The following is a 23,165-nucleotide window of genomic DNA, read 5'->3' as shown; positions in this document are numbered from 1 at the left end:
GCTTGAGAGAAATAACCATCATACCACTTTATCATATAAAGTGCTGGGGTCAAACCATGGACCGTACATGTACAAAGTCTGTACTCAGCCGCTGAGTCACCCCTGCTCGCCTTCCCAGCTTCTGCGCTCTGTGGGTACTCCTAGATCTCAAGCCTGATATGGCTTCATCCGGCTGTTTGTTGGCAGCCTGCATAGTAAGCGGATAATGGTAAGTGTCATCCTCAGTTCCGTGAGCAGTTACTGCAAATCTCAGAGCCTGAAGAGAGAGAGGGCCATAGAAATCCCTACATTGTAGCCAAATTCAACAGAATTTAATCTGTTAATCTGGGGCTCCACTGCCCATAACCGGTATCAGTGGAGGAGCCCTGTGGAATCTGACTCCGTGTCACCAGTTTGAGACTGGGTTAGTGAGGAGGGAGCCCGGGCCATGTACTCAGGAGACTTGCTCCTGTAGGGACTCGCACATTTGGATGTGTTCTGGCTGCTACGGGTAAACACCTTTGCAGTGGACTCTAAGGCCTTTCCGAGCAACTCTGTAAAGGACCTTCTCAGCTCAGCCTTGGTGGAACTGCTGGGAGTTTCTTCAACCATCTCATGTTTCCTGTCTCCGCCTCTTCACCAGTGGTTCTCACACTTGACCAGCTGTGAACTCCTATTCATCTTCTAGGTTCTGTTCAAATAAAAGTCCTTCTTAGAATATTATTATTATTTTTATTAGTTTATTTATGTTTATTGCCACCAGAGTTATCACTGGGACTCGGTGCCTATACCAGAAATCCACTGTTTTTGATGACCATTTCCTTGTCTTTTCATTGATAGAAGCAAGAATAGTGGTCCAGGAAGTGGAGCAGTGCATTGGATTCTCAACCATAAGGTCCTGAGTTCTGTCACCAGAGTGATGCCTGGTTCTTTCTCCTCCTATCTTTCTCATGAATAATTTTTTTTTTAAGCAAGTATAAATTGATAGGGAAGAGGGAGAGAAAGACAGACACCTACACACTGTTTCATCACTCATGAAGCCTTCCTCCTGTAGATGAGGACGGGAGCTTGAACCCGAGTCCTGTGTGCACAATACTGGGTACACTGCCACCCAGCCCCCAGAATTTTGTTTAATTCCCCTGCCCCCAAATTATTCTCTTGATCATTTTGATTTTGTGTGAGAGAAAGACCAGAGCAGTGCTCTGTCATCTAGGCTGCTCTATTTATCTCTGTCTTTTTGTCTTCACACAGTGCTCACCCAGGACATGCCCTGTACACTGACTCGCTTCCCACATCACCTCAGTTACTTGTGGTCGTTGATAACCATGGTTCCTGCTTGCAATGACCTTGAAGAGTCCCCCAAACCCTGGGGATAAGCTACACATGTATATAGACTTCACTGGCTAGAAAGTCAGATAGAGATTAACACCCTGGTAGATGAGGTGGGCCAGGGTGATAGCACCATGATTATGCAGAAGAACTTCCATGATGAAGCTATGAGGTCCCTTCAAGGCCTTAGGTTTTGTCCCCATCACCACCACGAGTCAAAGCCAAGTTGTGCTCTGGTTAAAAATATATATATAAATATATATATATATATATATATGGAGGCGGGGAGGAGAGCGATACATACACAGAAAAATACTAATAGGGGTTAGGTGGTGGTAGCACACCTGGTTGAGTGCTCACATTGGGTTCAAGCCCCTGGTCCCCCCCACACACCTGTAGGGGGAGCCTCATGAGCAGTGAAACAATGCTGCAAGTATCTCTCTCCCTGTCTCCCTCTTCCCTCTCAATTTCTGTCTCTATCCAAAATAAAGAAAAGTAATTTGTGGTAAATATGGCTGTTCCCAGGCTTCCACATGATTTAGAGGGAGGTTAGGATTACAGTTTGGTGAGGCCTGACCCCCACCCCTCTTCCTATACCCGAAACCCCCCCCCCCAGCAGTACACTGGGCAAGACTTCTTCCCAAACATCCTTGGCACTAGTTTTCCTGGAAGCAGGGAGACCCTGGGCTCAGCACTCCACGGGAGAGTTAGTGCTCAGCCAGCACATCCTATCTGCAGGGAACCGGGCTCCCAGGGGTGGGGTCAGTTACACACCCTTCTCCCCTGAGACAAGTGTGGCTGAGAAGCAAACTGTCATGCAGATCTGGTTTCCACATGCTTCTGGACCACACTGTGGTTTGCAGTCAAAGCAAGACAGACTCCAGCCAGAGGAGCAGATACCACATCCACCAGCCTTGACAATGGCCGTAACAGTCAGTGTAGGCTCCAAGCCCCATCGCCAGAGCCTAGAGAGGCTGCCTGCCAGAGCTGGTGTGGGATGAAACGCCCCAGTCCAGATAATTCCATGCCACCACAGCCACCTTCCAAATCCAGACACCAGAAGAAAGCCCCACTGTGAGGCTGTGCAGGAAGCCTGGACCTGCCCATTCATGAGGTCCACACAGGGCTGTCCACACTATAGCCAGTGGCCCCTTGGAACCAGCAGGTAGGTTTCTACAGTCCTTGGTTTGGCCTCCCCAGTGTCTCTGATTTGCAGGCGCCCCCTTAGACGTTAAGAACACTGAAGAACATTCTGAAGGGCAGACCACACAGTCGCCCATCTCCCTTCCATTTTTAACATTCTTTTTATTATGAAGTGCTAGGGAATGAGCACGGGGTCCTGAACATTGAACATTCATGGTCACTGGGTGGCTCCATGACCGATTTTTTTTAGATTTGAGAGAAGAGAGGACAGGAGATATAACCAGAGCATCACTCCATGATACCAGGGATTGAGCTCAAGACCTTATGTTTGACTCTAAAATTCAATTAATTGAACCATATTCTGGGCTGCCCTGGCCATTTTTTTAATCTTCTGTTTTCAAGTGTGGGGAGAAGAGGGACACCCAGTACTGCTCCACTGTCCTTTGGAGTTCCACTGGTGCTGTTCATCATGCTCCCATGCAGTGCTGGGGATCAAACCCGGGAACTCACACGTTACCACTAAGCCATGTGCTCGCCCCACCAAGCCACCTGCTGGACTCTCAACCTTCTTTTTTGTGCCATCTATGCTTTGGCAGATTTTTGACCTGGTTGTTAAATGAGTGTACAGACAGGTTAGGCTGGATCAAACTCTGCTGCATTTTTTTGTGTGTATGTATTGTTAGAATTTTTTAATTATTTTTTTTAATATTTATTTTATTTACTTATTCCCTTTTGTTGCCCTTGTTGTTTTATTGTTGTAGTTACTATTGTTGTTGTCGTTGTTGGATAGGACAGAGAGAAATGGAGAGAGGGAGGGGAAGACAGAGAGGAGGAGAGAAAGATAGACACCTGCAGACCTGCTTCACCGCCTGTGAAGTGACTCCCCTGCAGGTGGGGAGCCGGGGTTCGAACCGGGATCCTTATGCCGGTCCTTGTGCTTTGTGCCACCTGCGCTTAACCCGCTGCGCTACAGCCTGACTCCCTGTTAGAATTTTTTTTCTGGGAGTTGGGTGGTAGTGTAGTGGATTAAGCACATGTAGTACAAAGTGCAAGGACTGGCGTAAGGATCCTGGTTCGAGCCCCGGCTCCCCACCTGCAGGGGAGTCACTTCAAAGGCAGTGAAGCAGGTCTGCAGGTGTTTAGCTTTCCCTCCCCCTCTGTTTTCCTCTCCTCTCTCCATTTCTCTCTGTCCTATCCAACAACAATTACATCATTAACAACAATAATAATAACTACAACAATAAAACAAGGGCAACAAAGGGAAAATAAAATAAATTAAAAATAAATTTAAAAGTTGCCATAATTGATTTTTAAAAAACTTTTTTTTGTTCACATTTTTCATGTTTTTGAGGTCTCCATACTGATATTTTTTACTTTATTTTTTCCCTTTTGTTGTCCTTGTTATCGTCATTGTTATTGTTACTGGACAGAGAGAAATCGAGAGAGGAGGGGAAGACAGGGGGAGAGAAAGATAGACACCTGCAGACCTGCTTCATCGCGTGTGAAACAACTCACTTGCAGGTGGGGAGCGGGGGGCTTGAACCAGCATCCTGATGCCTGTCCATGCACTTTCTGCCATGTGTGTTTAATCCACTGCGCCACCGCCCAGCTCCCCTCCATACTTATTTTTATCTGTGTGTATGTGTGGCAGGGCATCACATATGTGCAATTTTACCAATTCCAGATGGGAGTCTGGAAGCCTAAGTGACACCTCTGAAGACTCAAATCCCCATGCTCTTCCTGGGAAGGGATGAGGGGTCCTGTTGTGGGGATAGTGGAGACAGAAAGGTGAAGCCTCAGTGCCAACTTGAAACTCTTAATTTTCTCTTGGAACTCGTGTTTTGAAAGGGAAACCCCATGGGACCACAAAGCACACACATGAGCACAGGTGGTAATGAGCAGGCTCCAGCCTGCAGGAACGGAGGACAATAAGCAGTTGGCCTGGCCCCCTAGTGTGTCCACATGGCTGGGCAGTGGATTGTCAGGCAAGGATCTGTGCTCAGAGTGGCAACAGCAGATGGCAGCAGTCCACAGGGTCTCTGGAGAGAGGAGAGTTCCGGATCAAAGGAGCCAATGCTACAGCATCTACACGAACACGGACTCTGTGGCCTGAGCCCCGCACCTGCCAGCACTGAGCGGTCAGCTGTCAGTGACTGGCCCTGGAGCCAGAGCAGGCTGGACACAGGCGAAAAGCACAGCAGGACTCTTAGGGCTGTTCACAGAGTGAACTCTGGTCTTGAAAACTGCAACGTTGTGAAGCAAGTGTCCGGGGGCTTAGGAATATGAATTACATTGAAATATGTCAAACACTAGAGAAAACACGTTCCTTTCAGAAAGACTTGTCTGGTTAGCTTTTTTTAAAAAAAATTTTTATATTTATTTATTTTCCCTTTTGTTACCCTTGTTTTTTTATTGTTGTCAGTTATTGTTATTTTTTATTTTTTATTATTTTTTGTCTCCAGGGTTATTGCTGGCGCGCCTGCACCATGAATCCACTGTTCCTGGAGGCCATTTCCCCCCTTTTGTTGCCCTTGTTGTTGTAGCCTTGTTGTGGTTATTGTTATTGTTGATGTCGTTCGTTGTTGGATAGGACAGAGAGAAATGGAGAGAGGAGGGAAAGACAGAGAGGGGGAGAGAGAGAGACAGATACCTGCCATCTGTGAAGTGACTCCCCTGCAGGTGGGGAGCTGGGGGCTCAAACCGGAATCCTTAAGCCGGTCCTTGCACTTTGCGCCACGTGCGCTTAACCCGCTGTACTACCGCCCGACTCCCAGTATTTCCTTTTTATAAATAAAAATTTTTAAAAATGTGGTCTGGGAGGTGGCGCAGTGATAAAGCTTTGGACTCTCAAGCATGAGGTCCCAAGTTCGATCCCCGGCAGCACATATGCCAGAGTTATGTCTGGTTCTTTCTCTCTCCTCCTATCTTTCGCAGAAATAAATAAAATCTTTAAAAAAAAATTTTTTTTTAAAAGGTGGGGGCCAGGTGGTGGCGTACCTGGTTGAGAGCACATATTACAATGTGCAAGGACACAGGTTTGAACCCCTGGTCCCCACCTGCAGGGGGAAAGCTTTGTGAGTGGTGAAGCAGTGCTGCAGGTGTCTCTCTCTCATTCTCTTGATTTCTGGCTGTCTCTATCCAATTAAAAAAAAAGGCATGGTGAATAAGCTGTTGGACCCTCCAACATGAGGTCCAGAACTTTGAGTCCTGGCATCCTATACATAAGAGTGGTGATCTAGTTCTCTCTTCCTGATTAATGGATAATTTAAAAAAAAAAAAAAAAGAGGCCTGGCCTCCCCAGGACCTTGCCCTCACTATAAAGTAGCAATGGTAAAGACTGCCCCACTCTCCAAAGGGTGGCTGGGTCATCCTACTCTGCCACTCAAGGAAGACTGGTTCTGAAATGAGTGCAGCCTAGAATACCCCAGCTGTGACCATGGACTGTGAGCTCAGGCTGAGAGGGACTCAGATTACACAGGCTCCTGTGCTAAACGTGAATACATATGGGCCCTGGGTCAGATCAATGGAATAGTTACTGTATTTATATATTTTCTTTAAATTTATGAGCTCTCTGCCCTAATCCAGCTTTCTAGTCCTATTCTTGACTCTGACACCACCTTAGCAGACAGTATTTTTAGCCCACCTGCATATTAGCTAGCAAACTGAGGTAAAAATTACTAAATCCATGGGCCCCTTGGAACATACTTAAAATAGACTCCCTAGCTTCTTTCTACCTCAGGACCCCTAATCTCATCTTCTCTATTCCTACTTTTTGATTCCTGTTTATTAAACATTTTGTCTTGATTTATATCTTACCACCTTTCAGCCACCAAGTTGCAGGTGCTACTATGATTCCATCTAGAACTCTCTGCGCAGACAACCATACCAGTGTATCCTGGAACTTCACCTCTCCAGAGTCCCACCTCACTAGGGAAAGGTAGAAACAGACTGGGCGTTTAACCTGCCAATGCCCATATCCAATGGAGAAGCAATTACGGAAGCCAGAACTCACACCTTCTGTACCCTATAAGAAATTTTGGTCCATCCTCCAAGATGGGGGAGAAATGTTAGGGGGAAGATGACCAGAGGGTCTGAACTCCAATTCCATTAGGACCCAGAGAGAGAAGAGGAAAAAAGAAGGACATTTGAAAGTATTAATAGGTGTAGGTGTGACTTAGAAAGGGGAGATTGGGCGGTAGCGCAGTGGGTTAAGCGCACGTGGCACACAGTGCAAGGACCAGCGGAAGGATCCTAGTTGGAGCCCCTGCCTGCCCACCTGCCAGGGGGGTCACTTCACAAGTGGTGAAGCAGGTCTGCAGGTATCTATCTTTCCCCCATGTCTTCTCCTCTCTCAATTTCTCTGTCCTATCCAACAACAATGACTTCAATGACAACAATAATAATAAACCACGACAATGATAAAACAAGGGCAACAAAAGGGAAGGAAGTGGCCTCCAGAAGCAGTGGATTTGTGGTGAGGCACCAAGCCCCAGCAATAAAATAAAAAAAAGGGAGGCAAAAAAAGGGAGGGGCAGGCGTTGGCACACCTGGTTAAATGCACAAATTATGGTGCTCAAGGACCCAGGTACCGCCCTGCGGGGGGAGCTTCACAAGTGGTGAAGCAGGGATGCGGGTGTCTCTCTCCTGCTCTATTTTCCCCTCCTCTCTCAACATCTGTCTCTATCCAATAGTAAACAAATAAAAATATCTTTTAAAAAAGGGGCAGGGGTAGATAGCATAATGGTTATGCGAGGAGATTCTTATGCCTGAGGCTCTATGATCCCAGGTTCAATCCCTTGTACCGCCATTAGCTAGAGCTGAGCAGTGCTCTGGTAAAAAAAAAATAATAATAATAAAATTAAAAAAGAGAAGGCAGGTCCACAGGAACAAAAATGGGCAAATATATAAAAATATAGATACATAGTTATAGAAATAAGTCAACCCACATCTGCGACCTTGTGATAACTACTGCAGCTTCCAATGGAAGGAATGAGGACATAGAACTCTGGCGACAGGAAAGGTGTGTAATTAAACCTGTTACCTCATAATTTTGTAAATTAGTATTAAATCACTAATAAAAAAGAAAAAATGTGGTCTGGGATGTGACTCAGTGAATATAAAGAATTGAGCTCTCGGAGTCGGGCAGTAGCACAGCGGGTTAAGCGCAGGTGGTGCAAAGCGCAAGGAGCAGCAAGGATCCTGATTTGAGCCCCCGGCTCCCCACCTGCAGGAGAGTCGCTTCACGACTGGTGAAGCAGTTCTGCAGGTGTCTGTCTTTCTCTCCCGTCTTCCTCTCTTCTCTCCATTTCTCTCTGTCCTATCCAACAACAATGACATCAATAATTACAACAATAAAACAAAGGCAACAAAAGGGAATAAATAAATATTAAAAAAAAAAGAATTGAGCTCTTAACATGGGGTCCAGAGTTTAGTTCCCAACATCACACATGCCAGTGATGCTCCACTTCTTGTTCTCTCATGTTAACAAATAAATCTTTAAAAAATGTTTTAAAAAATAAATGATATGGGAGGTGGTACAGCAGATGAAGTGTTGGACTTTGAAGTGTGAGGTCCCTGCCATCACATGTACCAGAGTGATGCTCTGGTTCTTGCTCTCCCTCTCACTACTAAAGATGCCCAGAGTATTAATGCTACTTCTAGTAACAGGTGGCTGGAAGATGGCTCACCCAGTAGACCATACACTTGTGCAAGGACCTGGTTTCGAATCCCAGGACACCACCCAGGAGCAACTGCACAGGGAAAGCTTCACAAGTGGTGGAACAATGATGTGGTCTCTCTTTCGTTCTATCTAAATAAATAGGTAAATAAATTAAAAGTGTCAACCAGGAGCTGTAGAATTGTACAGTTATGGAGCCCCACTGATAGTCCTGTTGGCAAAAATTATTTATTTTTGCCTCCAGTGTTATCACTGGGACTGGGTGCCTGCACTACAAATCCTGGAGGCCATTTTTTGTTGGATAGAACAGAAAAATTGAGAGGGGGGTCTTCTGTCTAGAGAAAGATAGAAACCTACAGACCTGCTTCATGTCCTATAAAGCTACTCCCCCTGCAGGTGGGGAGCCGGGGGCTTGAACTGGGATCACAGAGCCAGTCCTTGGCACTTTGTACTATGTGCACTTAACCCAGTGCGCTACCACCTGGCTCCCTTAACTAAAATTAGTTAGAAGATTGGTTTCTGTTTGAGAGAGTGGCATCGGGTGATGGTAGGGACTGAACTGCTATCTTGGGACCCCTAGTTGGGGACATGCAAGTCAGTGCTCTCACAGCAGGGCAGGTGAAGGGTGGGCCAGCCAAGGCCTAGCATCCCTTCCCAGGCTAAGACTAGGAGACTAGTAGGTAGATGAGGGTGTATGTGTGTTCCCAGAACCCTGACAGGCCAGTTCGGCAGCCTCACACCTCCCCCCCCCCACCCCCACTCCTTTGCTCACTGTTTGCTGATCAGCTTCTTCCATCTTGTCTCCTTCCACTCTTCCTGTTGCCATGGTGACCGCCAGCCCGGTCTTTTGAATATCCACTCACCCTTCTAAAGCTTTCCACATGCTTAGAGCAAACCCTGCCTCCAGCTAGCCCTGGAGGGCCTACACCCTATACTTGTCCCTCCTCCCACTTCTCCCAAGGCCCTGCAGAGAGATTTCCAGAACCCTGTCTCCAAGCCCTCCATACCCACCCTGGTACACAGACCCCTGCTCGTTGTCCTGTGCCACCTGCTGAGAGGGGCTTGCTCTGAGCCCTAGTCTAAACCTTACCAGCTCGGGTTCTCTGGCCCTTGTCACAACTCCCACTTGCATGTTGGTATACATTCCACCTCTCATGGGAAGACCACTCCAGGAAGGCAGGGGCTGCCCAGCTCCTCAATGTTGAGCTCCCATGGCCCAGGCTAGGGTCTGGTAGCTTGTAGGTGTAGATATAGTGCCAGCTCCAGGGCATTAGCTGTAAAAATCCTCTGTCAGAGATAGAGTGTTTTACAGACATTGACCCATTTAAATATGGCCACTGGAAAGAGGGAGATGTCGGGAAATTGTGAGGATGTGGTTGAGCTTGGCAGGGCTTGAACCTGAGGGGTGTGTCAATCCTGTTAGTTTCTCTCTCTACTGAGAGGCTGAGCAAGGAGGGACAGTACCCCAAAGGTGTGCCTCCTCCTATCAGACTCCCTGCCTCACTAAGCACCCTGCATTCCTGATACTATGGCCATTAGATAAAAAGAAAGGGGGAGATGTTGGTCATTATGCCAGGTCCCCTGCATCGCTGTGGTCTATTTATATAATCATTGTTTTGTCTGAGACCCGCCCTGCCTGCAGGGTATTTATTGGTTTAATCCCCATTGGTGAGATGGAAGCTTCCTACCTTCGTGCTCTTTTCTTCTCTCCACCCCTCTCCTAGCCATTTCCTTTTCCGACCTGCTGCTTCCGTTGCAAAAGATATAAATGCATTTTTTCTGATCAGTAAAGGCATTGCACTGCGTTCCCACTCAGCCACAAGTTCCTGGTTCCTCTCCCGCATCACTGAGTAAGCAGCAGTCCAGGTTGGCTCTGGTCGAGTTCTCTCCCCCACAACACAACCTGACAAAAATCCTTGTCATGCCACCCAAGAGGTAGAGCAGTGGCTAGAGCCCTAGACTTGAAATCGGGAAGTCCCTGGGGCCTGGTGGTGGTGCATCTTGCTGCATGCACACATTACAGTGCACAAGGACCTGGGTTCAAGCCTCTGGTCCCCACGTGCAGGGGGGAAGGTTCACAAGAGGTGAAGTAGTGTTGTAGGCCTCTCTCTCCCGAGCTCCCCTTTCCTTCTCAATTTCCGACTCCATCCAAAATACAAAATATTGAAGAGTGATCTGGGAGGTGACACAATGGATAAAGCTCTGAACTCTCAAGCATGAGGTCTTGAGTTCAATCCCCGGCAGCACGTGTACCAAAATGATACTCTGGTTCTCCCTCTCTCTCTCCTCCAATCTCTGTCATTCATAACAAATTTTTTTAAATGTTTAAGAAAAAAAGATTCTGAAGTCCCAGGTTCAATCCCCTGCACTACCATAAGCCAGAGCTGAGCAATGCTCTGGTTAAAAAAAAAAAAAAGATGTAACAGAAAAAAATGTTTAAAAAAAAAGCGGGGGCTGGGCAGTAGCATAGCGGGTTAAGCGCACATGGCACAATGTGCAAGGACCGGTGGAAGGATCCTGGTTCGAGCCCCCGGCTTCCCACCTGCAGGGGAGTAGCTTTGCAGGCGGTGAAGCAGGTCTGCAGGTGTCTATCTTTCTCTCCCCCTGTCTTCCCCTCCTCTCTCTGTCCTATCCAACAATGACAGCAATAACAATAAGAACGATAAACAAGAAGGGCAACAAAAGGGAAAAAATAGCCTCTAGGAGCAGTGGATTCGTAGTGCAGGCACTGAGTCCTAGCAATAATCCTGGAGGCAAAAAAAAAAGAAAACAAAAACAGGAAAATCCAAGTTCAACCCCCAGCACTGCACATGTCAGTGATGCTCTGGTTTTCTCTTTTTTCTCTATAAATAAATCTTTTAAAAAACTTTTTTTTTCCTGTGGACAGTGAGGTGACTCAGCTGGATAGAGTACAGGGCTTGGACATGTGAGGTTTGATCCCTGGCACTGGTTTCTCTTTTTCCTTATAAGACAAAATAAACAACATCTTACACACGTGTATGTGAGGAGAGGGCATGCATGAGAATGATCTGATTTGGTGCAGAGGGCTGGGGAAGGGGCCAGGATGAGGAATGTGGGTTGATAGGGTGTGTGTACACGTTCACACAGGCAAGTCAGGGGTGTTTGGCTTCAATGTTTTTTTTCTTTTTTACCAGAGCATTGCTCAGCTCTGATTTATGGTGATGCCAGGCACTGAATCTGGGATCTCAAGAGACTGAAACACAAAACTCTTTTGCATAACCATTATGCTGGCTCCCTAGCCCTAGACTGTAACTTTTACAGTTTGATTGTATAGTTAAAAATCGGGGGCCAGGCAGTAGCATACTGGGTTAAGCGCACATGGCGCAAAGCACAAGGACTGGTCTAAGTATCCCGGTTTGAGCCCCCAGCTCCCCAACTAGGGGGGTCGCTTCACAAGCGGTGAAACAAGTTTGCAGGTGTCTTCCTCTCCCCCTCCTCCCTCAGTTTCTGTCTATCCTATGCAACAAAAATAAAAGCAACAAGGGCAACAAAATGGGGGGAAATGGCCTCCAGGAGCAGTGGGTTCATGGTGCAGGCACAGAGCTCCAGCAGTAACCCTGGAGGCAAAACAACAACAACAACAACTAAACAGGGTGGGAGGGCTAGCATAATGGTTATGCACACTCATGCCTGAGGTGCCAAAGTCTCAGGGTCAATCCCCAACACCATCATAAGCCACAGCTGAGCAGTGCTCTGGTAAAATAGACAACAAGTAAACAGAGGCCATGTGCTGGACTCACTCTCCACGTGCTTGGGGGTCCAGGTGGAGCGGTGTGGCGGCACCTCTCCTTCTGTTTCTCACCCTCTAGCTTAAAAAAAAAGTCTACTGGGAGCAGCGAAATTGTGTTGGCCCAGAGTCTTACCCCCTAAACCCCCCTAAGTAGCAATAGAACAAAACCCCCAAGAAATCATGACAGAAGCTGGCCCAGATGAAGCTGTCCCCAGGTGAAGGGGACAGAGGGATGATAATCCCAAGCCACGCCTACAAACAAAGAAACAGCTCCAGGCTCACAGTCCACTGGTGGGTTTGTCTTCACTTTATTACTATGTCACCAGAAGTCACCACTTTCACTTAGTTCACCACAAATGGACGGTGTCACAGAGAAGGGTGCCCACACAGGGCCACTGAATTCACACTTGGGAGACTTAACCAGGTGGTGGGGGAGTCCACGTGGGGTCCAGGAAGGGGACCACTAGTCACTGCACACACGCACTCACGCGCACAGATCTGGTGGAGCCTTATACCATACATCTCATATGTAGAAAATATATATATATTTATACTATACACAGGCAGTAATGAATGCTGCGGGAGGGCGGGGCGCCAGGGCGGGGGCACACCAGGGCCAACGCTGGGAAGGGTATTCCCCTTTCGTGCTCCTTAGAGTCAAGGGGGGAGCTAAGACTGGGGAGGCTCCCAAGGGCTAACAGATTGGGGGTGCTTGGTAGCATGGAGGAAGACTCTGGGAACCCCCAAGAGTCTTTGGAAAACAACAATCACCAGGGAAGGCTGAAGTAGGGAGCACACCTGTCCCTGGGAATCTGTCCCTCGGCTGGAACCACATCAAGGCAGCAGGTTTGGGGGTAGTTAGTTCAGGGGCAGGTGACCCGGCTCCCTACCCCCTGGTTCTGCCCTTGACTTCGCACAGCAGTGTCTTCCCTACTTAGACGCTGCTGTCTCAAGGGGTCCTTGCAGTATTAAACCCTGTGGAACCCAGTTTTCTTGGGCCCTCTACTGTGCTTGATGGGAGGAGGGAGCCCAAACTCTGCAAGGTTGGGGGTAGGGTGTGCAGGGGTCTTTCTCCAAAGAGATTCTTGGAACTGGAGGTGAGGCAGAGGGTGCAGAGGGAGGGGCTGATGTGGGTGGGGAGCAGGGGCTGTAAGCTGGGCGCTTAGTGTCTGCTCTCCATCTTTTACCCTCTCCTGTCCCCCACCCTACATGGGTTCCTAGGAGTGACGAATGTCAAGTGACATGATGGGGCACCCCCACTCCTGTTGGAGGCTGGTGAACTTCTGGCAGGGGTGGCTTGGCGGCCAACACCAGGGGTGGGAAGGAGCTTAGTACCCGACCTCCAGCCTCTGGTTGCCATAGCAGGTCAGAGTTGGGCAGACACATGGCTCAGGCCCTGGGCTTTCTCAGTACTCATCAGCTGAGGAGGAACAGGTGGGGAGAGGGCATGGGGAACTTTGCCAGCCACCTGTGGTGGGCATAGGTCACTCTGCCAACAACACACCCAGCCCTCAACTACTTCTAGTCTGATCTAGTACAGGTCCCAGCCACCCCACTGCTAGACAGCCCCCACCTTGCCGACACCTGGGCTCCCAGGAGACAGAACTAGAGTCCCTTTCCTGTCATGCAGTGGGCCGGCTGTCTGGGATCCGCTTCTAGGCTGCTGCCCTTGGAAGGAGGTGAATGGACCTGAGTTCAGATCTGTGCTCTGCTGCTAACTCCCTCATGCTGTGTCTCAGTTTCCCCTTCTGTTAAGTGGGAAGTTCCTCTTCCTTGCCAAGCTGTCAGTGCATTCTCAGGAGACTCGGCCATAGTTCATGGCACACACTCCGGCCTTCTGCTGCCCCGGGACAGGCTCTGGGCACTGGGTTAATGCTCATCTCCCAGTCTGGATGCTAGCTTCCAGCACAGGTGCCCCCACCTCTCTGGATCAGCAGGCAAATGAGTGAACATTCCCTACCTCAGAGTTCAGGGGTCGTGGGGTCCAAGTAGTGGGAACATCAGCTCACACCCCTCGTTCTGCTCCCCAGGCACATGCTAGTGGATATTGGGCCCCAGGTCTGGACCAACTCTCCACCCTTCAGCCTGTCCCTGAACCCACTATGCCCTGGGGGCTGTCAGGGTGTCATCCTGGGGAGGCGGCCCCACAGGCTGGCCTGGCTGGGTCTAGAGCCCCTGAATACCCCCTTTTCTGGCTAAGAGAAGAGACAGCAGAGGAGTTCAGATCAGTCTTGGCTCATAGGAGATCACTGGGCAGGGAGCCAGTCATCTGCTGGGTGGCTGGGGCCAACAGACTGCACTGCCTCTCACTCACTGCACACCCCTCCCCCATGGGTCTCCTGTGCACCCAGCCCTGGGGGAGGATGCAGTGAGCATCTCCTGGAGGCAGGAACCGTGGTCAGGCTGTGAAGAGGATATGGGGTCGGGTCTGCTGGATCTCTCAGTGGGATATACACAGAGCAGTGTACCCCACCTGGTGAGGAGAGTCAGTGTGGACAGAGGGCACTGAAGCAGAGCTGCCCTACTGAGCTGAGCAGGCCCCTGGTTTATAGCACATTTGGAGTGTCTTGTGGGCCCAATTCCCCAAGGTCTCCCAGAGTGGTGGTAACACTAATTACAGAGCCCCAGACTCGGGGTGGGGAAAGATGGGGACAACACAGTGGGAGCTGTGCTGGGGGGAGGCCTGGGCTCGGTCCCACCCTATCACCAGCAGCCTGAGTGACCCTGGGCAAGTGGCCCTGAGTTCTCCAGGCCTCAAGTTTCCTCAACCATTCAATGGAGACAGCCCAGCCACTCTGTCAGGGCTCTGGGGTCATCCTAGCCTGTGAGCTGTCAGTGGCCTCACTTATCCCACAGCCATGCCTCCTTGGCTCACCTCAGTATTCCCCGCTGTTCCTTTTGAGGGCCCCAGTGCACCTCCTCTCCATCCATCTGGGATCATTCCTTTGATCACCTGTGCTGAGGACAGGCCTGCCACATGGTAGTTGCTCAGTGAATGTTTGGTGACATGTAACAGGGAAGGCCATGCCCGGCCCCGCTGGACACTCTTGCAGACACAGGTAGAAACACCCTGGTACTCACTGTCCCTTTTCACTCCGAGCTGCCCTGGGCCTCAGTGGGACAGCCTAGAGGCCGATGAGGTGGTAGGCAGCCTGGAAGGGAGGGGACAGCTGGAGGGGGAGGGGGGCTGTGGCTAGGGCAGGCAGGGGGCAGGAGGAAGGCTGTCACCGCGACTCAGTAGCCCTGCGACTGGTAGCCCTGAGGCTCCGCGTCGAAGGTGTTGGCTGGCTGCTGGTAGGTGCCCATGCCAGTGGGATCGGGCCCAACACTGGGCTCCACGTAGGGGGCGTAAGGCATGCTGGAGTCCTGGCTGGGGTCCATGTAGTCCTGGGAGAAGAGGGCTGAGTCGGCGCCAATCTGGTATCGCTGGAAGGCCAGCACAGCCTGGCCCGCCTGGGGTTGGGTGGGTCAGAGCGGTTAAGGGAGACAGACAAGAGCACTGGGTTAGTGGGGTTAGTTCACAGGACACAAATAATAGAAGGCTACATTTCTGAGAACACCAAAGATAACATCAGGCTGGAGCGAGTCGGGGGAGGCTGTCCGTGCAGCCACCTCAAGAGGCCCAGCATCACTGTCCGGACAGAAAGGCCCCCAGGAGCCACTGTGTCCCCAACCCCGGAGGTCACTGTCACAAAAAAATCTCAGGTCTCCTATGGAGTGTTAAAATGCCCTACAAATGTAGGGAATGGAAAGACATGAAGTTGGGAACCGGGCAGTGGTATATCCAGTCCACCCAGTAGGTGGCATGTTATCTTGGGGGGCACAGAGCTGTGGTTGTCGGTGCAGAGTGGAACTGTACTGCTGTGACTGTTTATCTGGTGAGCTGTTACTAAGTAACTAATAAAAAATGTGCCTCATCTCCCACTCTGACCATTCTCAGGGTGTTGCCTAGAATGTGGGGAAATGCTTCTTGCTCGGACACAGAGCTCTTGGCAGTTTCTTCTTCTTTCTTTTCTTTTTTCTTTTTGCCTCCAGGGTTATTGATGGGGCTTGGTGCCTGCACTACAGAGAGAACTTGAGAGAGATGGGGAAGATAGAGAGGGGGAGAGATAGAAACCTGTAGCCCTGCTTCATCACTTGTGAAGCGACTGCCCTACAGTTGGGGAGCCAGGGCCTCGAACAGAGATACTTGAGCAGGTCCTTATGCTTCATACTATGTGTGCTTAAGCCAGTGCACTACTGCCTGCCCGGACACACACTTGGCTTTTTTTTTTTTTTTAATTTTTTTCCTTTTGTTGCCCTTGTTGTCTTATTGTTGTAATTATGGTTGTTATTGATGTCATCATTATTACAGAGGACAGAGAGAAATGGAGAGAGAAATGGAGATAAGACACCTGCAGACCTGCTTCACCACCTGTGAAGCGACTCCCCTGCAGGTGGGGAGCCGGGGGCTTGAACCGGGATCCTTACACTGGTCCTTGAACTTTGCACCATGTGTGCCCACCCCCGGCATTTTCTAAAAGTCATTCCATCTCTCCTGCAGCTTAAGAAAGCTCTATGACTAAGTCCTGGCCACTCCTACCCTCAGACCTGTTTCCTGGAATGCAGATGCGGTAGCTGGTGTTCTAGGTACTATACAGACCATGAGGACCATGCACCAAATTATAAGAATGGAAGAGGCGGCCCAAAAGGTGTTACAGTGGATGGAAGTATTAGATTCTCAGGTATGAGGTCTCAAAGTTCAATCCCTGGCATCACATGTGCCACAGTGCTACTCTGGTTTTCTCTGTTAATACATCTTTAAAAAAATAATAATAATAAGGTGGGGGTGGGAGTAGATAGCACAATGGCTATACAAAGAGATTCTCATACCTGAAGCTCCAAAGTATTATGTTCAATCCCCCATACTACCATAAGCCTGAGCTGATCAGTGCTCTGGTAAAAAGAAAAAAATAAAGTGGGGAAGGGAGGCTAGGGAGAGAGCATAATGGTGATGCAAACATCTATCAAGCCTGAAGCTCCAAAGTTCCAGGTTCAGTCCCCAGCACCAGTACTAAGAGATGAGGAATGTCCTGATCTCTCTCTCTCTCTGTACCCCTCCCTCTCATTAAAATAAAATACAATAGAAAAATGAATGGAAGAGGCCTGGATCATCAAACTTCTGTACATTCTGCCAGCTATTTGAAAACTGCCACTTGGTCAGGGATGTAGCTCAGTGGTAGAACACGTACTTTATATACATGAAGCCCTCCCTGGGTTCAAGCCCTAGCACCAAAAAAAAAAAAAAAAATCCTCTGCTACTTGGGATTTCTGTCATTTGTTGCTGAACCTGACTTTGACTAAAAACACTTAAGCAGATAAGCTTAGAGGAGTTTGAGAGATGTTTCAGTACTGTGACAAGGGCAAGCCGAGACAGGCACGCAGTATGTGCCAGCCCTATCTCACCACCATGACATTCCCCGCAGGGTCAGGAGACCTGTCTACAACACACGAGCCTGGGGGAGCAGGGGATGTCTCTCTCCACAGAGGGTCTGAGTGAAGAAGGCAGTGGGTGAGGTGCACCAACTGCACCTCCATACTCCCCCACTCAAACATTTTGTTTTGAAGTAGGAAGAGCTTCACACTGTGCTTTCTAGTGTACAGGCTGGTGTAGCGGGAAGCTCTGGACTTGCACGCGGTGTGCATGCTCCTCCTGTGCAGGGGCCGTGCTGCATTTCTCTCGCTCTTTTTCCATGTGGGTAGATTTCTTTCTTTTTTGCCTCCTCCAGGATTATCACTGCATTACAAATTTGCATTACAAATTCATAGCTGCTGTCAGCCATTTTCAGAATTTTGGAGAGGAAGGGGAGATAGAGAGGGAGAAAGACCTTTGCAGACCTGCTTCAGCGCTTGTGAACTGCTGCCCCTGCAGGTGGGGAGCAGATGTGCAAACCTGGGTCCCTGCGCCCCTACTGTGTGTGCCTTACTGGGGGCACCACCGCCGGGCCCCAGCTGAGCTTCTCTATAGTGGGCTGATTTCAGTGTACATGCTGCCCACACAAATACTGCTCTTAACTCCCCCCAAACTCACTTCTGTTGTCCTCCGCTATCTGTAGGGGCGTGCTTTTAGGACCCCTTCTCCACTCCTGAAATCCACGGATACTCAAGTTCCTTAACTGAGACGTATCTGTGAAATCAAACCTGTGGACAGCCAGATAATCTGAGGGTGAGGCGGGAAGGTGACTCAGCAGTAGATCTAGCATAGGACCGATACGTTTAAGGTCCTTTGTTGGGTCCCCACCACTGCATATGCCAGAGTAAGGTGATGCTTTGGTCTCTCTTTGTTAAAAGTAAAACTTGGGAGTCGGGAGGTAGCGCAGCAGGTTAAGCGCATGTGGTGCAAAGCGCAAGGACCTGTGTAAGGATCCCGGTTTGAGCCCCCGGCTCCCCACCTACAGGGGAGTCACTTCACAAGCAGTGAAGCAGGTCTGCAGGTGTCCATCTTTCTCTCTCCCTCTCGATCTTCCCCTCCTCTCTCCATTTCTCTCTGTCCTATCCAACAACAATGAAAGCAATAATAACAATAATAACTACAATAATAAAACAAGGGCAACAAAAAGGAATAGATATTCTTTAAAAAAGTAAAACTTACGGGAATCGGGCTGTAGCGCAGCGGGTTAAGCGCAGGTGGCGCAAAGCACAAGGACCGGCATAAGGATCCCGGTTCGAACCCCGGCTCCCCACCTGCAGGGGAGTCGCTTTACAGGCGGTGAAGCAGGTCTGCATGTGTCTATCTTTCTCTCCTCCTCTCTGTCTTCCCCTCCTCTCTCCATTTCTCTCTGTCCTATCCAACAACGACAACAACAATAATAACTACAACAATAAAACAACAAGGGCAACAAAAGGGAATAAATAAATAAAACAAATATTTAAAAGAAATAAAATAAATAAAATAAAAAAGTAAAACCTACATATATCCCAGGAGGTAGCACATGGACAAAGTGGAGGACTCTCAAAAATGAGGTCCTGAGTTTGATCCCTGGCATTGCATGTGCCAAAGTGATACTCTGGTTCTCTCCCCACCACAACCACCATTAATAAGTAAATCTTTAAAAAAATTAAATCAGCAAATAAATACTAGAGAAAGAAAAAAATTGAAAAGAATATAGGTGTAAGTGAAACCAAAGAGTTTCAACCCATGTTACTCAAAGGTCAAATGTATTATTAAGGATGATACCAAGCTAGGGAGTGAATTACAATTATCAATTAGAAAACACTAAAAAACATATATAGGTGGTCCGGGAGGTTGCACAGTGGATAAAGCACTGGACTCTCAAGCATGAGGTCCCGAGTTCAAGCCCTGGCAGCACGTGTATTACCAGAGTGATGTCTAGTTCTCTCTCTCTCTCTCCTCCTATTTTTCTCATTAATAAATAAATAAAATCTTGAAAAAAAAGCCATATAGCTTTTTTTTGAAAGTGTTTTCTAGGTATCTGCGCAGTGAAGGTGGACTGCCTGTGATGGGGAGGCACTAACCTTCTGCAGATCCCTGCTTGGGGGTGGGGGGACAGAGTCCTAGAAGGGAGGCCCTAGGGCAGAGTCAGTGCCAGAACCTGAGCATGGGCTCCAAGCCTTTCCCCCGCCTGACCCCCACTCCCCGTTTTCTTTAATCAGTCCCCTGGGAAAGCACTAAGGCAGCCAAGAGCTTCAGTGGGTCCCATCTGCTCAGCAGCATGGAGTAGAGCGTGTCTGATCCCAGAAAGTGGCAGAAGCCCAGTAAACGGGCACCTGATTCTACTGCCCATGTCACTGAAGGAAGCTCTGAGAGGCAACGCTTTCCAAGGAGCAGCTACTTAAGGTCCAATGTCAGGGGCCTGGGAAAGGCAGACCAGGTCTCATCAACTGGGCTAAGGGCATCAGGTGTGGAGATTAGAACTGGGCCTTGGATGTCAGGTGTAGCCTCTTGCATTTCCTGCTCTGTTGGTATGAGGTCTGGCCACTCGGTGCTCAGAGATCCAGTGAGGTGACTGCTTCCTGTTAGAGGTCACGTCTTGTACCTGAGCCACTGGCCAGCCCACAAAAGAACATAGGAATGAACAACAGTTCCTCAGCTGCACCCCTGCAGACGTGGCTCCCCTGTGCTGCCCACTGCTTTCCTGCATGGGGGCAGAGGGCTGTGGCAGGTGGCCTTTGTGGGCCCTTCCAGGAGAGGCCTCTGGCTACAGGCATTAGTGCTATCTCTGTGGCCCGTCCTCTCCCTTAGTCAATAAGACCAAGAGCTCAGGAGACAGGAGTGAGGGTGCCTGTTGAGTTGAGGTACAGAGGGAAGGCTTGGGGATCTGTGGAGCCTGGGGCCCACCTAGCCCTGCTTCTCCAGAGCAGGTCTATTCTGCAGCATCTCCACGGCCAGCAGGCAGCCTACACTTGTCTGCTCTAGTGGCAGGGAACTCCTTCTCTGCCTCAGCGGCTGGCAACACCGCTGAGGGTTTATTCTGGGGCCTGTTTGTGCTCCATAAACCCTTTGACTTCTGCAGAGGGCAAAATGGTTGGTGAGTGTCCGGGCAGACAGTGCCCCTAGGACGGGTCCTTGGCAGAATGGGAGGCCAAAGTCCTTGGGGAGAACAAGGACACACCACAAGAAAATCGGTAGAGCAGATGGAGGAGCCTGTGACTCCCAGGAATGAATGAGTGAGTGAGTGAGTGAGTGAGTGAGTGAGTGAGTGAGTGAGTGAGTGAATGAACAAACAACTAAAGAACCTACATTTATTGAGCATCTCTGTTCTGAACCCTAAGTCGCCTTTGTTTCTTTCACACAACAGCCTTCAGAGACTGGGCCATTAGCACTTCTCAGTCCAGAAAAGACTGGGACTCAGAGAGGGCAGCAGTTTGCCCAAAATCACACAGCACATGTGATCTGGGAAGGAGTCCTCTGACATGTCCCTTGGCAGACAGACTCCATGGGGACACCTGTAGGACAGGCCACTCTGTGTGTGTACAGATAGAGTCTTGGCAGCCCACACACCAGGTCGCCTCTAACCCTCCAACATCCCAAGTGAGTATAGGGGGTGAGAGGTGGCTGCTTTGTCTTCTCTTCCAGTTTGGGGCCTCCTGGGAACAGGGACCCCATCTGAGTCATCACTAGGCACAAAAAAACAGCTGCTCAATAAATGTTTACTGAACACATGGACACAACAAAAAGTAAACAAAGGAAGCAAAGGATGAAGGTATGGCAAGTCTTAACTGGCCCTTCAGGCAAGCCTTCTACTGCCATGAGCCCTGACCCTGCGCCCCCACTGCACCGCAGGCAGGCTCGGGGTTCCCTGAATCTGAAAGCCAGGGAGGCCTATGGCTGAGCTGAGGCAGGGAACAGCGTGTTGTATTCCTCCTGGAAGGTAAGATCCTTGAATCTCTGCACGGCCAGGGCTGCGGTCAGGCTCTGCCAGGAGAGAGCTCGGGTGAGGCCGTGGGCAAGTGCTGGACAAGGCTGGCTTCACAGAGTGGGTGGGTAGCTGTCAGTTGAAGTCCTGGCGTCTAGTCAGCTACCACTTCTCTGTAAGCCCTACACCATCTCAGGGCTCCCTCCTCCTGGGAGGACTGGGTGGTACCCAATTCCCAGGGCTGAGGGTCATCAGTTCCTCCTGCCCAGCCTTGAAAACACATATCTGGAGTGATCACTGATGGTCTGCTGGGGTCCAGGCTCCCAACACTATCCTGGAGGGGACAGTACAGCAGCAGTGCAATGGACTTGTATACATAAGGCCCAGTTGGCTCCCTGGCACCACAAGTAGCCAGAGTTGAGCACAGTGCTCTATTAAAAAAAAATTAATCCTCAGCAAAGGGTCTGCATGCCAATATTGTACTGGGGGAGGGGACTCCAAAAGGAAACAGGCAGCTCAGGGCCTTCAGGAAGAAAAGGAAGCAGTCCCAGGGTGGGGCTGGCTGCCGCCACCATATGGCCTCAGACTTCCTCCTAGGAGAAGGCTAGGCAGAGGAGGGCAGAATACTTGGGAGCGGTGGGGCGTGGAGCAGAAGTGACCCCGTGTCTTTGGGAGGGAGATGAGAAGAAACAGACACGCTAAACCCAATGGGAAGGAGAAGCCAGTTTTGCCTCCACACTGCACACAGGCTGGCCATTAAGGCCACCACGCTCAGGGTCTGCAAAGCGGGACCTGGACAGTCAGGTGTATGTTTTTCATTCACACGCTATTTCTTTCTTTTCTTTTCTATTCTTTTCTTTTTTTCTCTCTTTCTTTTCCCTTTTGTTGCCCTTGTTATAGTTATTATTGTTGTTGTTATTGATGTCGTTGTTAGGACAGAGAGAAATGGAGGAGGAGAAGACAGGGGAGAGAAAGACAGACACCTGCAGACCTGCTTCACCGCCTGTGAAGCTAATCCCCTGCAGGTGGGGAGCCGGGGGCTTGAACCCGGATCCTTACGCTGGTCCTTGCACTTTGCGCCACATGCATTTTACCCGCTGCACTACCGCTCAACTCCCTCACATGCTATTTCTGTTTAACTCTATTTTTCCAGCTATCTTTCTATCTATGTGGGTATATATTTTCAGTTCAAATAGATTGCCCACAGAGGTCAGACTTCACAGAGAAACTCAGATCTCTGCCATCTCTAGAAACAGGAGAGCTAGCCTCTGGGGCTCCCTGATGCCTGATGCCGGCTGGCCCAGGGCTGAGTGGTGTTCTCAGTGGGGTCTGCAGCCACTGGCCTACTCACAGATTCTCAAATCCTGCCCAGCAAGTGGGCAGCTGAGCCTGTGACATCTCCATAGCCACTGCCACTCCTGATCCTATAGGTGGAGAGACAAGAGGCATGGACACCAGCAGGAGCACCAAGGAGCGATTCCAGCCTCCCAAGCCAGGCTCCTGCCTTAGGAGCTCCAGCACTGTCTTCCCCTCTGGGGCTGAGTTTGCTCATGTAGGAAGGAGACAGTAAATGTGACCACCCAATGCTGCGGCTAGGGGGCTCCCTGACCATGGGAAGGGTGCTCTGCCCCAACTGAGGACCTGCCATGGTACATTAAGGCAGCAGCCTTGTGAAGCTTGGGGAGTGAGAAGCAGAACAGAGACCTTGGCAGCCCAGGGAGCCTGGTGTACCTTCCCGGTACTCACCCATGTGAAGATGGAGAAGAAGGAGAAGGTGATGGCAGCCCGGGCCGCGTCTGTCCCTTCATTCAGCGGGTTGTCCTCGGGCTTGGAGACCTGCCACTGGTTGGCCAGGAAGCAGAAGCCCACGAACCAAAGGAAGGCCCAGAAGGCTGTGGGTCCCCCAGGGCACAGAGGGTGAGCCAGAGGG

General features: G+C 49.8%; 1 protein-coding gene and 1 long non-coding RNA gene across 4 annotated transcripts in view; one reads left to right on the top strand and one right to left on the bottom strand.

Moving 5' to 3' along the window:
- LOC132538011 (uncharacterized) overlaps positions 1–23,165 on the top strand; it is a 447,435-nt gene that overhangs the window by 40,404 nt on the left and 383,866 nt on the right. The window lies entirely within an intron of this gene.
- SYNGR1 (synaptogyrin 1) overlaps positions 12,172–23,165 on the bottom strand; it is a 32,533-nt gene continuing 21,539 nt past the window's right edge. The window contains exons 3-4 of one of the 3 annotated variants that reach the window (XM_060189002.1): positions 22,982–23,127; positions 12,172–15,266 (exon numbers count right to left, since the gene is read on the bottom strand). In XM_060189002.1, coding sequence (XP_060044985.1) covers positions 15,114–15,266; positions 22,982–23,127 — 299 coding nt within the window. In that variant the 3' untranslated portion in view covers positions 12,172–15,113. Of the gene's footprint in view, positions 15,333–21,012; positions 21,295–22,981; positions 23,128–23,165 lie in introns of those variants that run through there. The other 2 variants (XM_007519301.3, XM_007519302.3) reach the window with 2 other exon arrangements.

This window comes from Erinaceus europaeus, chromosome 4, assembly GCF_950295315.1.
Source record: "Erinaceus europaeus chromosome 4, mEriEur2.1, whole genome shotgun sequence".
NCBI lineage: Eukaryota > Metazoa > Chordata > Mammalia > Eulipotyphla > Erinaceidae > Erinaceus > Erinaceus europaeus.
The sequence above is the reverse complement of the archived record's forward strand: the minus strand, read 5'-3'. Positions and strand labels throughout refer to the sequence as shown.